This window comes from Cyanistes caeruleus, chromosome Z (genome assembly GCF_971803275.1).
Source record: "Cyanistes caeruleus chromosome Z, bCyaCae1.hap1.1, whole genome shotgun sequence".
NCBI classification, from domain to species: domain Eukaryota; kingdom Metazoa; phylum Chordata; class Aves; order Passeriformes; family Paridae; genus Cyanistes; species Cyanistes caeruleus.
In genome coordinates this window covers 28,152,842-28,169,101 of record NC_141732.1, presented here as the reverse complement: position 1 = coordinate 28,169,101, position 16,260 = coordinate 28,152,842, and the positions used below count along the sequence as shown (strand labels likewise).

Sequence of the window (16,260 nt, the reverse complement as noted above, 5' to 3'; positions counted from 1 at the left end):
CTTGAGCTGCTTAGCTAATTCTAAAAAAATAATTAAGGGTTTTTTATTCAATTCCTGAAGTAGATTAATTCTTAGAACAAACCCCTAAATCCACCTTTGAGAAGTATTTGGAATACAATTGCAGGAAAGCTTTGAAATACAATAGCAGCAAAACCCTGCAAAGAAAGAGAAGCTTTTGCAAACTGAAGGAAGGAGCTGGGAATTTTTCACAAGTTTACCCTTAAGAAAAGCAGCCTATTCTTAATCCACTGAACAGCCAAAGTGGAACCATCACAGGTAAAAAGCTATAGATTTTGCAAGACTCTTTGAACCCACAGGGAAAAAGGCTCAGTTTTATAACTGTTTAATTTTAGATACAAGTGGGACATTTTAAAGAACTTCATGCACCCTTGTCACTATTTACAAGCTAAGTTAATAGAAGATTATATTACAAGTTGAATTTATATTGTCTTTGGACTAGATGACAATCCATTTATATTCTAAACTGAATAAATTTGTCCATTTTATAGAATTTACTCTTTTACATACAAAAATTACAGTCTACATTTTTCTTGGATATTGTCATAGTCTGCAAGTAGTAAGCTCAGAACTAAAGTTTACTCTCGCTGCTCAGAAGGCTCAACAAACACAATCTGAGCAAATCTTAAATTTTCCAATAGACAGCAAGAACTGGTTGAAACTTAGTGAGTTTAGAAAAAAAATAAAGAATCCATGCCTCAGCATGTGGGACAATCCTCTACTTTGTCTAAAATATTTTGTTCAGCTCCTTCCAGTGGCACCATCTCTTGCACTTTGAGATCGAATGTTGGATAAAATACGACAAAACATGTATTTCCCCTATTAGCCATACCACTCTGCTGAAAGTAGTTAGCTATTGCCTATTGTATTTGCTTTCTAGGTAAATAAATTTGTCTAGCTCTAGAAGGCGTAGGTCCACCTTTTTCTGTGAAACATGTTTAATTATTTAGCTGTGTTTATAGCAGTTATATTGGATTCTACTCTTCTAACTTGACTCTTTAAAAAGTGTTGTGATCCTTCTTCCTGGAAAAAACGGTGGCTAGGTCTACAAAAGATCCCAGCAATTTGGGCATTGTCATAAACATATGAAAAAGTTGAAAGGCTCAATGTCATGGGAAGGATGATATTCCAAAACTCAATACCCATCTAGGGTTTGTATCTCATTACAAAAATATTTATTTGTTAAAAAAATACACAAATGTAAAATACTACATTTTCTATTATATCCCCGCTTACTTTCCAAGTATGCCATTTGGATGTTTGACTAAATTAAAAGGTAGAACACCTTTTATTTCTCTAGCAACTCACTATGCTATCTTTCTGCTCAGATTAATCTGTGGTATCTTAATAATTTTAGGTGTGAAGAATCAGTAGTGAACTTAGGTACAATGGCAGGGGACTAATATATATTGGCCATCAAGGAAGTCCCTCTGAATGTTTACTCATGGATGATAGCAATGCTGACTCAGGACCTGATCCTACCAGATGCTAAGCACCATTTTGTTTTGTATTTTTCTCAGTAGAAGTACAATGCTTAGAGTTAGCCTTTTGGATTACACCAGCTTGGGCAAACTCAGCAGTGCATAAAATCTGTATAGGTATATAAGGAACATGCAAACTGCTGTGTCAATCATTCATGCCCTGATCTTGCAGATGCCTGCAATGTTCTCCCTGTGAGCAGTCCTGTTGACTGAAACAGGTCTACACACAGCAGAATTAGACCTACAGGTTTTTGTTTGCAGGACTGAAGTCTTGTGCTGGACTGGTGGAGGTGCACTTCTTGGAGAAGGGCTTATGCACGCTTCTCTTGCTGGGGATTGAAAGATAATGTTGTGTTTATACAGCTTTGGAATACAGCCTGCACTTTTTGGAAAAAAATAAGGAAATAAAAGATACAAAAAAGAAGAAGGAAACGCAAGAGTGCTAAGGCAAACTGTCAAATGGCACATCATACCTACTTTGTCATTCATTTTGATAACATCACAAAGGCAGACCAGAGGAGTTCTGTAAACATATACCATACAGTACATCAGCCACAAGAAATTAAAAAAAGAAAACAACCCTGTAATTCTTTTCTTTCTGTATTGATATTCTAGTAATTGAAAGAGATTGCCTAGCCACTAATCATAATGCTGTGGTTTTTGATTTGTATTCTTTTCTGTTAAAAAAAAAATAAAAGAAAGAATGGAAGTAAAATGCAGTGGTTTGCAAAAGAAATGGTCCCTGAATGCAAACAAGGGACAACATGGAGAGTGGGTTTATAGAAACTTAGAAAATACAAAATATAAAAAAAGTTTCCTAGGTTACTTTTTTCCCAGTTTAGGAAAAAATACACTGAAAAGAGGTTTTTCTTTGTTTTTCTTACAAAAGTTAAGGCGAGCAGTTTGTTGTGGCAAAATGCTGTTACTGAACCAGTTTCTGACTCTACATTTTTGTATCCCCTCATGCTGAAACTGAAAATGTACATGTGATGGCATGAGTTAAACAGACAGGGATTTTGCTTGAAAAAATATTAAAAAAACCCATCCCATAATGATTCTTACATAAATCTCTCTCTGCTTAACCACAGAGCAGGCCGCTTCCCTTGCACCTGATTGTTCATGGATTTTCACAGGCAGCCTCCTATCCAAGGGTAAGTGGAAAACCAACCCTTTCAAAGCCCAAACCATCCCTGGAAAACCAGTTTACATTCATCAGCCTGGGCTAATGCATCTGAATCCCCCTGTAACTTGGCTGCAGGCTAATGGCTAAAAGGAACAAGGCAATGTCCAGGCATGGCTGTGGCCTTTGTGGAGGAGCATGATTGGAGTAAGTGTGTTTCAGCTAAGGCCCCGTGACTTCAGACCCATTAGCTCCTATTTCACGTTTTTTCCTGACCTCAGATGGGGAACTGCCTTTGACCTGTAAAGACCAACCCTACGCAGGCGAACCTTTAGCTTTCCTGTACCTACCCGGGGCCTTTAACCATGGAGTTAATATGAACACATGAAAACGACTGGCCTTCCTAGGCACTCAATGTTAGCTACAAGTACTGAGCAGTAGGTATTTGAGAGGTTTAAGGTTTAAGGCTTGTGCTCTACTTCTAACCACTAAAGGGCCATTTCTGGTCTGTGGTGTGCCACCATCTCCCCACCGTGCTGTGCCTCTGATGGTGCAGTGTTCTCAGACACGTTCTGGTCCCAGCGTCAGCAAGCATCTCCCAAAGCTGGCTGCTAAGGGAGTCATCCCCAAAATGCTGAGTTGGTGCTGAACCAGAAGTTCATCTGACAGGGGAGCACATGGATCAAGAGATGCAGGGACAGAAGGGGTTAGGTTATTATGATAGCCCAAATTTCCCAAGCAGGAGTTTTTGGACAAAAATGTCCATATGGGGACGGGAGTGGCAGGGGGAAAAAGATAAGGCTGTGAAGACATCATGAGGCCAGGGTGACTATGAAGGTGGCATCACACCCAGAGAGGAAAAGGTGGTGAGCAACAAGATGACTGGCCAGGCCGGGAGGAGCTGGCTGGGAGATTTTTTTCTGAGTATTAGTGGTGAGGTGAGCAGGCCCCAGAGTGACAGAACTATTGCAAAGTGTGCCGGCTCCCACATCATTCACAGGTAAATGCCAGACAGAAAGGGCTTCACCCTTTGTGTTGCAGGGCTTTTAAACATGCCTGGGGACAGCCTCACCTGCCATATAGGGCTTGAAATTTAGGGTATTGTTTTAAGAAATGTTTAGATTCAGAAATGCTTAGAGTTTCTGGGAAAAGAGAGAAATGGAAAAAAAAAAACCCACCCAACCACCACCACCACCAACCAAAAAAAAAAAACCCCAAAACCCACACAACTCAGCCAAAACCACACACAGGCTGCTAGTTTCTAAAAAACAGCCACCAGACCTTTTGTTGCAATATGAGGCTCTGTGGCTCTTCCTCTCTGTGATAAAACTTAACCATCTAAGCCTGAGTCAAAGAATGGTGTGCAGAGCTTCTCTGGGTAAATTTGGTCCTTCTCCCAACCAAAATCCTCCAAGGGAGGTAAAGGGAACATGTGGAACTCTATTCATTTCTGCCACTGCAGCTGATATGGAGGTCAGCAAAATTTCTGCAGGTGTCAAAGAGGCGAGACTGTCTTACTACTCTTGCTTTTTTTTCTACTTGTTTGGGCTTTTTTTGTCTGACAGTCACTTAGGCAGTGGTGAGAAGTTTTATTGACCAATTCCATAGTGACAGCTGAGTGACCTAACATTGGAATTACCTTTTGCTTTTTTTTTTTTTTCATGTGTAGGTATTCAGTGTGCCTCATATTGCCACCACTGAACAAGTGTCTTTTTTTACTGGCACAGAAAGAAAAGAGTACAGAGCAAGAACTGTGTTTAATCAGATGCTCTGGACTAACAATTAATGCAGTAAAAGCACCATCCAAGAAAGAACAGAAATATCATAGGAACTACCTCAGACTGAAAAGAGGCTTTTGTCATTTTTTTTTTTTTTCTGTTTTTTTTTCTGTTTTTTTTTCAGTTGCTGTTACTGGTTTTTAAAGTCTGATAGTTTCAGAGACACTTCAAAATAAGCTTCAGTACTTGTTCACACTATCAGAAAATATAAAACCTGATTTGTAATCTCACTCATGTACTTATAATTCCAGAATAACTCCACTACAGTGAGTGAAGTTAAACTTAAGCCAAACCAACGTAATACAAGAATCAGGTTCATAGTAACTCACCATGAAGAAGCTATCTGCTTTCTCATTTAGAAGAATCAAGGAACAAGAAAAAAAGAAAGACATTGATTTTGGATGCCTTCACATTTTTATATTTTCATCTTCAATTGTTTTTAAGAGGCCTGATTTTCAGAGGTCAGATGAAGAAAAATGCACTGGAAATCAGACATCTTTAAGTGCCCCACATTAGAAAATGAAGCATCCAAAACCACCAGCAGTTTCTGAAAATATTAGTCTTGTGGCTAGAGGATCTCCCAAAAGAGCTGCTCTGACAAAACTCGAGTGGACCTCCACAAGAGTTTTACCTGGACAAGCAGGGCAGCATCCCAATTGCCTGTCATTATATAGGTACACTGAAGGTACATTCTGTGAGAAATTATGTTTCTGTAAGAACTAGAAAAGATAACTCTGGCCCTGCCCCCATTACCAGCACTAAAAATTTAACCACTGAATCCAGTAGGAGTAGGGTCAGACTGTCAGAAAAGTTCATTTATATTCTAGGGAAATATAAATCAGTATCCCTCTTCTACCGGAGTTCAGCAGGAAAACTTCATGTATAAACATTGGCAGAGTTACTCAAAGTAACTCTGATAAGTGACTCCATTTCTGTTGGTGTGACAGCTGCATCTTTTTTATGCCAATTTCAGCTTTAATTTGGGGAGATGAAGTGCATATACAATACTGTAATCTGGAAGATTTATATAAGGCAAAATGATCATTCATACATTTTCTAGAAAGAATAATTAAGGTCCACTTCTGGTATCACCAATAAGCAGAAATGGCTAATGGGTTTTTCTGACACTGCAAACTAAACTGGAAAGTTACTAAAAACCAAAATGATGCCATTTCTTTGGGAAAGGCTTGTCTGAGTTTTAGCAAATCAGAACAGTAAAGTGATCTGTGCCTTCCCCTAAAAAATAAAAAATATGATCTATAAATTAATGCTTAATGTGATTTTTCTTAAAGAGGAGAACTAACAACTTTTAAGGCTCTCATATCTGGTAGCTATGAAACTCAGACTCCCACAAAATCCTAGGAATCTGATCAAGCTTGCCAGATACTTAAAGAAAAAATGTAAAAAGTGTTTTTGTTATATATATAAAAAATATATATATAAATCAAATAAATATGAAAACATATGTTCCATTTCTCATTTATCTCTCACTCTGTAGTATTAAGGAAAAAAAACAAAACAAAACACCATCACCAACAACACAAAGAAAAAAAGAATCCAAAAACCCCCAACCCCTCCCCAACACCAAATAGTATGCCTGATGGGAAAATAACCATGCGTTCCTCTTCCTGAAGAACTAGAAAGAAAAGCAACCCAACTGCAAGGCAATGGAGGCATTCACTTCCAGTTCACAGTATTGCAGTTAGAAGTACAGTGAGGTCTAGGTAAGTGATGGAGCAGGAGCTGCCTGGAGCGGGGAAGGAGGAGGTGTTCACATGACAATACAGCATTGACAGCGCTTTTTCTTTTGTGTACCTGGGGCAGCTTCCAAGGGCAGGCTCTCTTCCTTACCCTCAGGAGAGGAGGGCTCTGTCGTGTCCGACAGGGGCCTGCCAGAGACTAGTTCAGCAGCGTTCCCATCCATGGTGGAAACATCAGTCACTGTCTTCTCCCGCAGTGACTTCTCGTCATCTTCGTCAATTAGCACAAGCTCTGCCTTGATGGTCTCATCGTAGCCCAACACTTTTTTTGTCTCCTCTTCATCATCGATGTTCTGGTAGCCCATAAATATCATTGTCACCGGCTGATCTGCACTGGCCTCTGGGGTTTCACCACCACAGGGTTTGTCTTGTGGCTGAGGGATCACAGCACATCCTCTGCTGGATTTGTGTACCATTTCCAGCTTTGCCTCCTTGAAGAGCATTTGCTCCTTCATATGGCTAAGGTTTCCATCGGCTACCACATTTTTGTCTGACACAGTCATTGTTTCATACCCTCCTTTTACACTTGATTGTCCAGCTTTTTGCATAAGTTCATCTACGTCCTTTGAGCTTAATTTATGTACTCCATTTTCTACCACTGTGCCACCAGAGTGAACCTCATAGACTACCTTGGAACCATCATCATAGACTTTGAATCCTCTTTGATGGGCCTCATCTAGGCCAACAGGTGAAGCAGAGACAATCTTGGTCTCTCCTGTCTGTTTGTCTTTCTCCACATTAATTTCCATGGTGCACAAAGCTTGAATGAAAACAAGAGAGGAAGTGCATGTTACAACAAAAAAAGCCAGTGAATGGTTAATTGCCAAACAGACAAAGAAAACTACGGTGCCCCTTTTTCCTATCTCCTGCTTCTAAAGAGCTAAGCATTCTACGTTAGAGGTGGGATGCAGTGCTGTGGACACTATTACACTATGGCTTCTTATGTAGGTGGAGGTTGGGCATATCTGTGGCAAACAGGACCTGCTCTTCCAGCTCACACCACGTGGAGCTGTCTCTGGTTAAATGGGAGCACCAAGAGGTTAGGTGTAATTTAGACAAGGGGAGGTGACAGCATGCAGGTTGCCCTCTAACTTTCCATTCTGAACTTGCCTCAAAATTCAGAGAGAACCCTCTACTCTCTTTTCTGTCATCAAACTGCCAATTAGTTGGTAACAAGTTTTGCTTGCTACAACACCCAGACCATTTAATTATCAATTCTTGTCCTTGCTTAACTCTTCCATCCGTAGGACTCAAAATATTTTAGAGGGGTGAAGAAATATTGTTTATCTCTGTTCTACATGTGGGAAAACAAAATCACATGGGAATAGGACAAGTTTTCCCACAGGTATGTGGCAGGGCAGCTCTCTCAGCTTCCACACCAAGATGTCAACGGTGACCTCTGCTTCCAGGTTAAGAGAATGTACAACATAGCCAAGAAGTAATCTCTTGTTTATGTGAATTAAGCATTAAGCATTACTGTGAAAGTTGAAGAAAAAAGTAATAATAAATAACTGATTTTCAAAGAGTTATGAAACAACAGGTAAAAACATGTGTGAGGGCTGGTGCTTTAGAATAGCAAAGGTTTTCTAGCAGTTAAGGATATAGTAATGAGATGAAAAGTGTAGACCACACAGTAGGAATAGACGAGCAGTCTACTCTGCTCCAACACCCATTCTGAGATACGATGACATATCACTAGACAGCTTTTGAAAGAAAAAAAATGTGCAAAGGTATTTCAGACTTTCCAAAGTGTTCATTTGTTTAAGCAACTCTTGTATGCATATGAAGACATTTTGGCTCCTGGACAGACATCCACAGACACTTAATTACAAATTACCACAGGCAGTGACAAGCGTTTGTGAAACTTTCAGTGATCACTTTCAGCAACGAAGCTCAGTGGTGTAATCAGGATTTATCTTACCTGGGGATACCACAAACTGGAATGTTTGGGTTTTTTTCCTGATTTACTTTCAAGTGAGTATAGAATATCTTTGCCCCAATAATCAATGTAGCTTGGTATGTTTGTATTTTAAAAAAATAATTAATATAAAAAATTGCTGTTACTCTAACATATTTCCTCAGTCTTTTTAATCACACACAGTAGAACTACTTTTACTGTAACCTTAAAGCAAAGTATTTCATCATCAATAGGAAATTTATCATGATATGCCTCATTACACTGCCTATAGTGCTAGATAGAGAATTAATGTGTTGGTGAGCAGGTGCATGCTGTTCTCTGTGACATGGTCTCCTTTGTCCCCTAGGAGTGTAGTCTGGTGGGAAAAATGGTTGGGCCTGGCCATCTATGTGCTGCATACATCTGCTCAGACCTTGGTCAGCCCCAGAAGGACTGGTTAGGTCAAGTACAACACCACACAAACACCTCCATGGAGCCAGGGGACAGAGAAGATGGTGGGTGAAGGAGCCTTGCTGCCTCTGAGAGTGATGTATTGCTGAAGGCTAGAGTGGGCTGCAGAAGCACCATTCTCACCTTGACCATTGTAACCTAGTGGAATATCCCTAAGGATTGTGTTTTACCACTGCCTCAGGAGGTCTGTGGCCTAGTTTTGTCCATAGCTGTCATGACCCTGGGCACAGGATGCCCATTTCCACAATAAAGTAGGATTTACAGGTTTTTTATCTCCTTCCTGCGCTGATTGTTTCATGCCTGGCTATCCCACAGCAGCCTGGGCAGACAGAAGGGAGCTGCAAGGCTGAGAGCTGAGCTCTGCTATGAGGTGCGCAGCTGGACACTGCAAAGCACCTGGCATGGTTGGAAACAGGAAATTAAGTCTGGAAATAAAGAACAAACTGTTGCCCCAGGGCTCATAGCAATTAACCTATGAAGCAATAGCTCTGAGAAACTCTGGCAGACGGCACCATATTGCAGGTCAGAGAGCAGATAGCATGGATCACTTGCTCAGGACTGTCCCAGCCCAGGAACTGGTATGCAAGTGTCCTTTACGTCTTATCCAAGTGCCTCTGCTCAGAAACATTTAATCCAATTTATAGTGAAAACTGAACAAAAAGAGGCAACACTAACACTCTAGAACTTTCTAGGTGCAGTTTCTTGAGGAGGAAGAAGAAAAGAATAATTTTGTTTATTGGCTTGGTGCCTAGGGCTTGGGTGAGTGGGCTCTGAACATCACTTGACCTCATCGGGGCTGCTCAGGCAAAGTTATTGTTCAGTAACTTTCAATATTACAAAGGCAAAAATAGAGGCTGGCTTGCCTATGGTGAAGATCCTAAAACTGTCAGGCTTCTGAGTGGCCAGCTGAACTGAAGCTAAGCTGAACCATGAGATAGCAACAGCGTATTCAGAAAATCATCTCTGATGAGCAGAAGTTTCTGATTTGTCCTGAGCATCACAGCTCAAAAGAGAGGGCGCCACCAGCCCATCAACTGGCTGCCTGTTACCTTTGCTAGAGCTCCTGTGCTTCTCTTTTTCTTTGAAAATTAAAAATATTATCTGGTGTATGGTTTTTCATTACAGACTGGTGATTTTCATGTGAAATAGTTGAATGCCATGTAATTGTAGTGCAGAAGAGGATGCAATCTGCCACACCCTCCCTTACTTTATGCAAAAATTTAGGTCAGTATTGTGCATTAAAAGAAGGCTTGTACAGTGGGAATAAATTCAGAAGCAAATAGCAAAAATCTGATAGTTAAATCATGTAGACCTGGCCATATTTGAGTTTGTGACCTTGAGGAGCATGATCCTGGCAAGGAGCAAAGACAAACTCCTGAACTTTACAAGAGTGAATTTTCAACTGTTTAAGGAATTGGTTAATGAGATCCCCTGGGAAACTGTCATTAAGGATTGATGGGCTGACTGGAGCCGACAAGGCTTTGAGATCACTTTTCTTATTATGCAAGAGCTCTCTATCCCAATGTCTAGGAAATAAACAAGGCAGGCTAGAAACCAACATGGCTGAGCTAAAGTCAACCCCTCTAGTGGTTTAGATTCAGGTTTTGATTACTCCTCAAACAAAGGAGTAAGAAAGCAACTCCTACCAGCAGAAGCAATGACCCAATGAGAGTACAGGAATATGTACTGGAGTACAGGAATATGGTTTAATGTCAGGGGTCAGGAAAAGCCAATGCAAAGCTAAAATAGGACTTGGCAAGGGGCACAAAGAGTAACAAGAAGGAATTCCTAAGTACACAGGTTAGGAAAAAAAAGACTGAGAAGAGTCTATCTCCCTGTATCTCCCTGCAAAGAAGAAGGAAGAACTGGTGATGACCGATATAGAGGAGGCTGAGGTACTCAATGAGTCCTTTTGCCTCAGTCTTCACTGGAGTCAGGCTTCCCAGTTCTCTGAAGTACCTGATCCTCTGGGTGGGTGTGAGAGAAGTGAAAACCCTCCCTCTGCAAGTGAAGAACATGTTTGGGATCACTTGATGAAGCTGAATAGCCACAAGTCCATGGGACTGGATGACATGAATCCCAGGGTCCTGAGAGAACTGGCTGATATTCAAGGCCAGGCTGGATGGAGCTCTGAGCAACCTGGAAGGTATCCCTGCCCCTAGCAGATGGATTGAGGGAACAAGATGATCTTAAAGTTCCCACACTAGTCAATGATTGTTTAATTCTATGTTGTTGCCAAGCTACTCTCTATCATATTTGAAAAGTCGTGGCAGTCAAATGAAGACCCCACTGACTGGAAAAAGGGAAACGCTGCCCACATTTTTTAACAGAGGAGAAAGGAAGAACTACAGGGGAAACTACAGATCAGTGAGCTTCACCTTTGTGCCTAAGAAGATCATGGTCATCCTAGATGATGTGCTAAGACACATAAAAGATAAGGAGGTTATCTGAGGCAGCCATCATGGCTTCACTAATGGAAAATCACACTTGACTAATCTGGGGGTCTTCTGTGATAGAATAATGCCAATGGTCAGCAAGACAAGACCAACAGTCATCTATTCACACTTCTGTAAGGCCTTTGATATGGTTCCCCATTCTTGTCTCCAAATCGGAGAGCCAGAGATTCAGCAGATGGACTATTTGGTAGATAAGGAATTGACTGGCTGGCTGGAGTTGGAAAACTGGTCAATGGCTCTGTATCCAGGTGAAGGCCAGTGATGAGTGGTTTTCCTCAGGGTTTTCTCTTGGTACTGGTGCTCTTCAGTATCTTTATAAATGGCATGGACAGTGAGATCCAGGGCACCCTGAGCAAATCTGCAGATGGCACAAAGCTGAGTGGTGCAGCCAACACAAAAGAAGGAAGGGATGCCATCCAGGGGACCTGGACAAACCTGAGAAGTGGGCCCATGAAAATCTTATGAAGTTCAGCAAGTGCAAGTGCAAGGAGCTGCACCTGGATAGGGGCAATTCCAAATGTGAGGCCAGAATGGGGCAAGGAGTCATTGAGAGCAGTCTGAGGAGAAGGACTTGGGGATTCTCATGGCTGAAAAGTTGTGTATGAGGCAACAGTGCGCACTTGCAGCCCAGAGAGCCAATTGTGTCCTGGGCTGCATCAGAAGAAGTGTGGCCAGCAGCTTGAGGGAGGTGATTATCCCCCTCTGCTTTGCTGTTACTCTCTCTACCTGGAGTACTGCATCCAGGTCTGGGATCATCAGCACAAGAAAGATATGAACATTTTTGGCTCAGATTCAGAGAAGAGCCATGAAGATGATCAGAAGGATGGAACACCTCTCTCATGAAGACAGACTGAGAGGGGTGGGATAGTCCAGCCTGGAGAACAGAAGACTGTGGAGACTTTATTGCACTCTTCCAGTACCATTAGGAGGGAGAGGGACTTTATAAGGGCAGATAGAGATAGGACAAAGGGCAATGGTTTTAAACTTTTAAAACCATTGAAATAGGACAGATTTAAATACTCAGACAGTGGCAAGGCATGGAACAGGTTGCTCAGAGAAGCTGTGGATGCCTCATCCCTGCAAGTTTTCAAGGCCAGTCTAAATGCTGCCCTAAGCAACCTGATCTAGTGAAAGGCATCCCTGCCCATGGCAGGGCAACTGGAACTAGATAATACTTAAGGTCCTTTCCAACCCAAACCTAAAATTCTATGGTTCTATATTTGAGTTGCAAGATATATATTTTAATCTGTGGTATGGAGTATTGTTATTTAACAATGTCTTATCTACTAGGGAGACTTTGGGCAACAAATTCTAGCACTTGGAGGATTCTGTCCTAGAAAGTTAGGAGGTGTGATCCTTTTGTATTTCAACTCTGGCTAATTTGCTTAAGCTTTTGACTCTGTCAACATTTTACCTTCATGTCTTCTACTGTGATTTTACTGCATAAAATATTGGCATAACATGTGATTTATGACCATCTCAGGGACCACACAGAGCTACTTGGGCTAAGTAAATGCATAAACATATGTGAATTTCTTAGAAAGCTGTTCACCAGTAAAAGGCACTGCCATGAGAGAAGTGAATGACAGGACCTTGCTTATCTGTCTGTGTGCATAATGTTTGTTCCCTGTCAGAAAACCTAGCACCCTTGTCAAAGTAGTTGGAAAATGAGCTAGCATTGATGCTAAAATGTCTTTATTTAACCAAGGCATATTTACTGCAAAATGTAATCTACTAATAGAATACAAAACTACCTGACAATAGAGTTGGAACTGAAAGCAGTACTTGAAGATGACAGCCAGTATTCACAAGTACAAGTTTTCTGCACAAGCTTTAATTACAGTGAAACATGATGCAGTGCTTCAGGACAAGATCCCAATGTGCCAACAGAAGGATCTAGATTCTGACTGTTTTATTGATTCAGAGGCTTTTCTTTAAAAAAAAAATAAAAAATCTACTTACACTTTGACCCTGTTTTAAGATGGATGGTTGCAGACCACCATTAACGCCTATTGCACACACACGATACATTTATCAAGGACTACATTAACAAGGCTTCTGAGTCATCCAAAAAATGAAAGAAATTATTACTTTCTTGTCATTGACAAAATGGCACAAAACACACAGAAAATCTTGCTTTAAAGACATATCAGGGTAAGCACTGGTGGAAGGAAAGATTTTTGGAATGGCTTGCAACCAAACTCATGGGAAAAAATTACACATTTCATAGCTGTGTACCATGCCTTAGCTACAGACATTGCTTTGCTATGCTGGTTAATCCATTTCTCAAGTAAGCCACCTTTTATCCCATTCCTTGGGACACCTCTTAGGCAGCCACCAGCAATTTGGTCTTGAGATAGGAGTACATTGTTTAGAAAACAAGGATTTTGAAAACAATAAAAATGTACAGTCTTGTTGTTACATTTAACACACACACACACAATCTGAAAAATAACCATTAGAAAATTCTCTGTATGACTCCAAGCACAAACAAGCCCACCTTTTCCCAAGAAGAAAGAATGGCATACAAAGAAGTGTAAATGACATAAATATTTGAAGAATGTATGTGGTCTTGTGAGTGCCTGTCTGGAGTTGCATGGGTACAAGAGAGGACACAAAACCTTGGCCTAAATACTATGTATTTGTACCAGCACAGATGGAAAGAATGGAATGTTTCCATGTTTAAAAAAAGGAAAAAAAAAAAAAAAAAGGAAAAAAAAGAAGGATGTTTCCTATGGTATTGTATGTAGTTCAGCTACCTTGTTTTGAGAGTACTCACTGCAGTTCAAAAAGCCTTGACTTATTTACGAAAATACACATCAAGCAGTATTTCCTGGCATTTAAATGATATAGGGACACAAGACTCATTAAAGTAATATAACAAAAAGAGTTCATGGCTACTGGACTGGTATTATAATACTTTGTTCCTTGAGACTTACCAGCTACTCTGCTTGATCCGTCCCACCCAGGAACTGGCTGTGCTGTTCGTGAATAGAGGGTTGGGAGTTCAGGGATCTGGGAGTAAATGTAATTTACTGCATCTGGTGTCAGAGAACAGGAAACAGTTAGATTCGTGCTACGAGCCCCAGTGGCTTCATTGCTTAGACAGCATAGTGTTGTCAGCCCTGACAATAGTCACTGGAGCTTTGTACTAGATAATTGGATCAAAGCAAACAAAGTGCAAAGTCACTGTCCTGTGATTGGTGTTCAATAGACTAGCTGAGGCAGGAGGGAATGGGTCCAGATGACTCAAACCTTATGTCAGATGAACACATAAAATTATTTGTCAGGATGTTCTGGATTTATCAAGTCTGTCAGCTTTAAAATGGGGAGTGGGGTAGGAAAGGTAAGGAACAAACCCAATGTGACAGAATTGTATTGATATAATTGACAGAATACATGACATTTCAAATAGAGATATAAAAGCCTAAAAATGCTAGTGTTAATCTATGGTATTAGGATAAGAAACCAGCTTTTTTGTACCAGTTGTTTGCAATATTACTGAATCAGAATTTGGCTTTTTGTTCTTAAAGCTGAAATATAGCTAATAATGAAATCTCATATAGATACTGACAGGGTACCTGTTTTGGTCTTCAGTAAGTATTATTCTCCTGCCAGTGCTGCAATATCATCATTCATTAATAAGTCCTGAATTAGTAGAAAGCTACCATAAATGATTGACCTGTTTTACATTTGAGATTATGGCTGCTTATCATAAGCCAAATGTGTACTTTAGAAGAGGTATTAATAAATTGAAAAGTATTTCCTTAGAGATATTTCGTGGCTGGGTTAAATATGACTAGCATTTATTGTTCCGCTTGCATTCAGTGGCTGAGCTAAGAGAAGAGCTCAGACAAGAAATGTGCAAATAACTGACTTAAGGTTCAGGCACAAGACTAAACAAAATAAAAATAAAAATAAAAATAAAAAATTAAAAAAAACCCCCACATTCTTTCCTATCAACTGGAAACGTTTTCAGCTCTGTATGGAAATGATTAAATATGTTCAAATATAAAATCCTATTTGGTGTGAAACAGACCATTCTTTTTCCTCCAAGGGTATTTTGCCAGTTCAATATATAATTTGTCAAGCTTTGGTACTGTGCAGTCCATGTATAGGAGGCAAAATCTCCCTTTCCTTGAAGCCTCTCATTGCTATAAGCAGGTAAGAGAGGTTGACCAGTGCAGACCATGAAAGGAAACTGGTGAATGAGAGAGAAAATGTTCTGTTGTAACCTGCTTGACTGCATCTGGTTAAGGGAGATACTTTCATCACATTCCCTATGGGTTAACACCCATTCCAGAAAAAATACCTATACCTGGTAGCATCCTCAGGAAGGACATGATGTGCCATCTCTAATCACAAAGCTTTTTTGGCAAGAAAACTTGCCCTGATATTAATGAAAAGGTTTTACTCCCATAAACAAGCAGTCAGTGGTGGCCATGAGTGCTACTGGATGCAGAAATACAAGACCCCAGGATGAAACTGTCCCTCTGCAGACCACTGTAGGTAACTCAGGTAAGGAGTCCTCTCTCCTACCTTCCAGTGTCAGAAAAGTCAGGCACAGATGCACAGTTAAAATTCATTTAAACCCCCCACAAATTTAGTACATTAATAAGTTCAGGTTGTAGCAGATAAATTGGAAAAAATCTTCAAGCCTGTCCAGGGAAATGTTATTCTATTTCATGTTTCAGGGGACAAATGGCAGACTTGGCAAGTGGACTTTTATAATTTCAATGCATACTATATCATCAAAGTTTTGTATCTTTAGCAGTAGAACCTAGGAAAAATAATTGTTTAAGACAAACAGCTGACCGAGCAATGGCAAGCAACAGCTGCTTTCTTTTGCAGAGTTACTTGTCTCTAATGAGAAATTGGTACAATGCTCAGTGCTGTTGCTGTGGAAATATCACCAGCAAATGAGTAGGCCATTATTGAAAACTGAAGTAATATCTCAGAACAAAGAAGTGGGGACTGTATTTCTGGTCCAGGGAAAGAAGGCTCTTTGTGTTCTGGAAATAGCACAAACTTAGTAATTATTCATCCCACAGAGTGTCCTTTTGGAACAGTAGTTTCAGTACACACTCATCCAGTGACTGACAGATGTGTCACATGTGTTGTATGTCATAATCAATGCAGACTTGAACTGCTTACCTAATCATCCTTCTTTTGCAGTTTGTGAGGATCAGTAGGCATAGCTAGGGTACAGTTCTCATGTGAAGACACTACAGGAGGTAAAATTCTTAGCAAATATTTATTTTTCCTCCAGTGCCTATAGG

General features: G+C 40.4%; 1 protein-coding gene across 8 annotated transcripts in view; it reads right to left on the bottom strand.

The window, feature by feature from the left end:
• The window catches only part of PALM2AKAP2 (PALM2 and AKAP2 fusion), a 265,334-nt gene that overhangs the window by 133,882 nt on the left and 115,192 nt on the right, over positions 1-16,260 (bottom strand). For 2 of the 8 annotated variants that reach the window (XM_023944331.2, XM_023944332.2), the window contains exons 6-7: positions 13,921-14,022; positions 6,213-6,917 (exon numbers count right to left, since the gene is read on the bottom strand). The exons of 2 other annotated variants lie outside the window; for them this stretch is intronic. In XM_023944331.2, coding sequence (XP_023800099.2) covers positions 6,213-6,917; positions 13,921-14,022 — 807 coding nt within the window. The remainder of the gene's footprint in view (positions 1-6,212; positions 6,918-13,920; positions 14,023-16,260) is intronic. 4 more of the 8 variants (XM_023944334.2, XM_086869414.1, XM_023944333.2 and 1 more) reach the window with 2 other exon arrangements.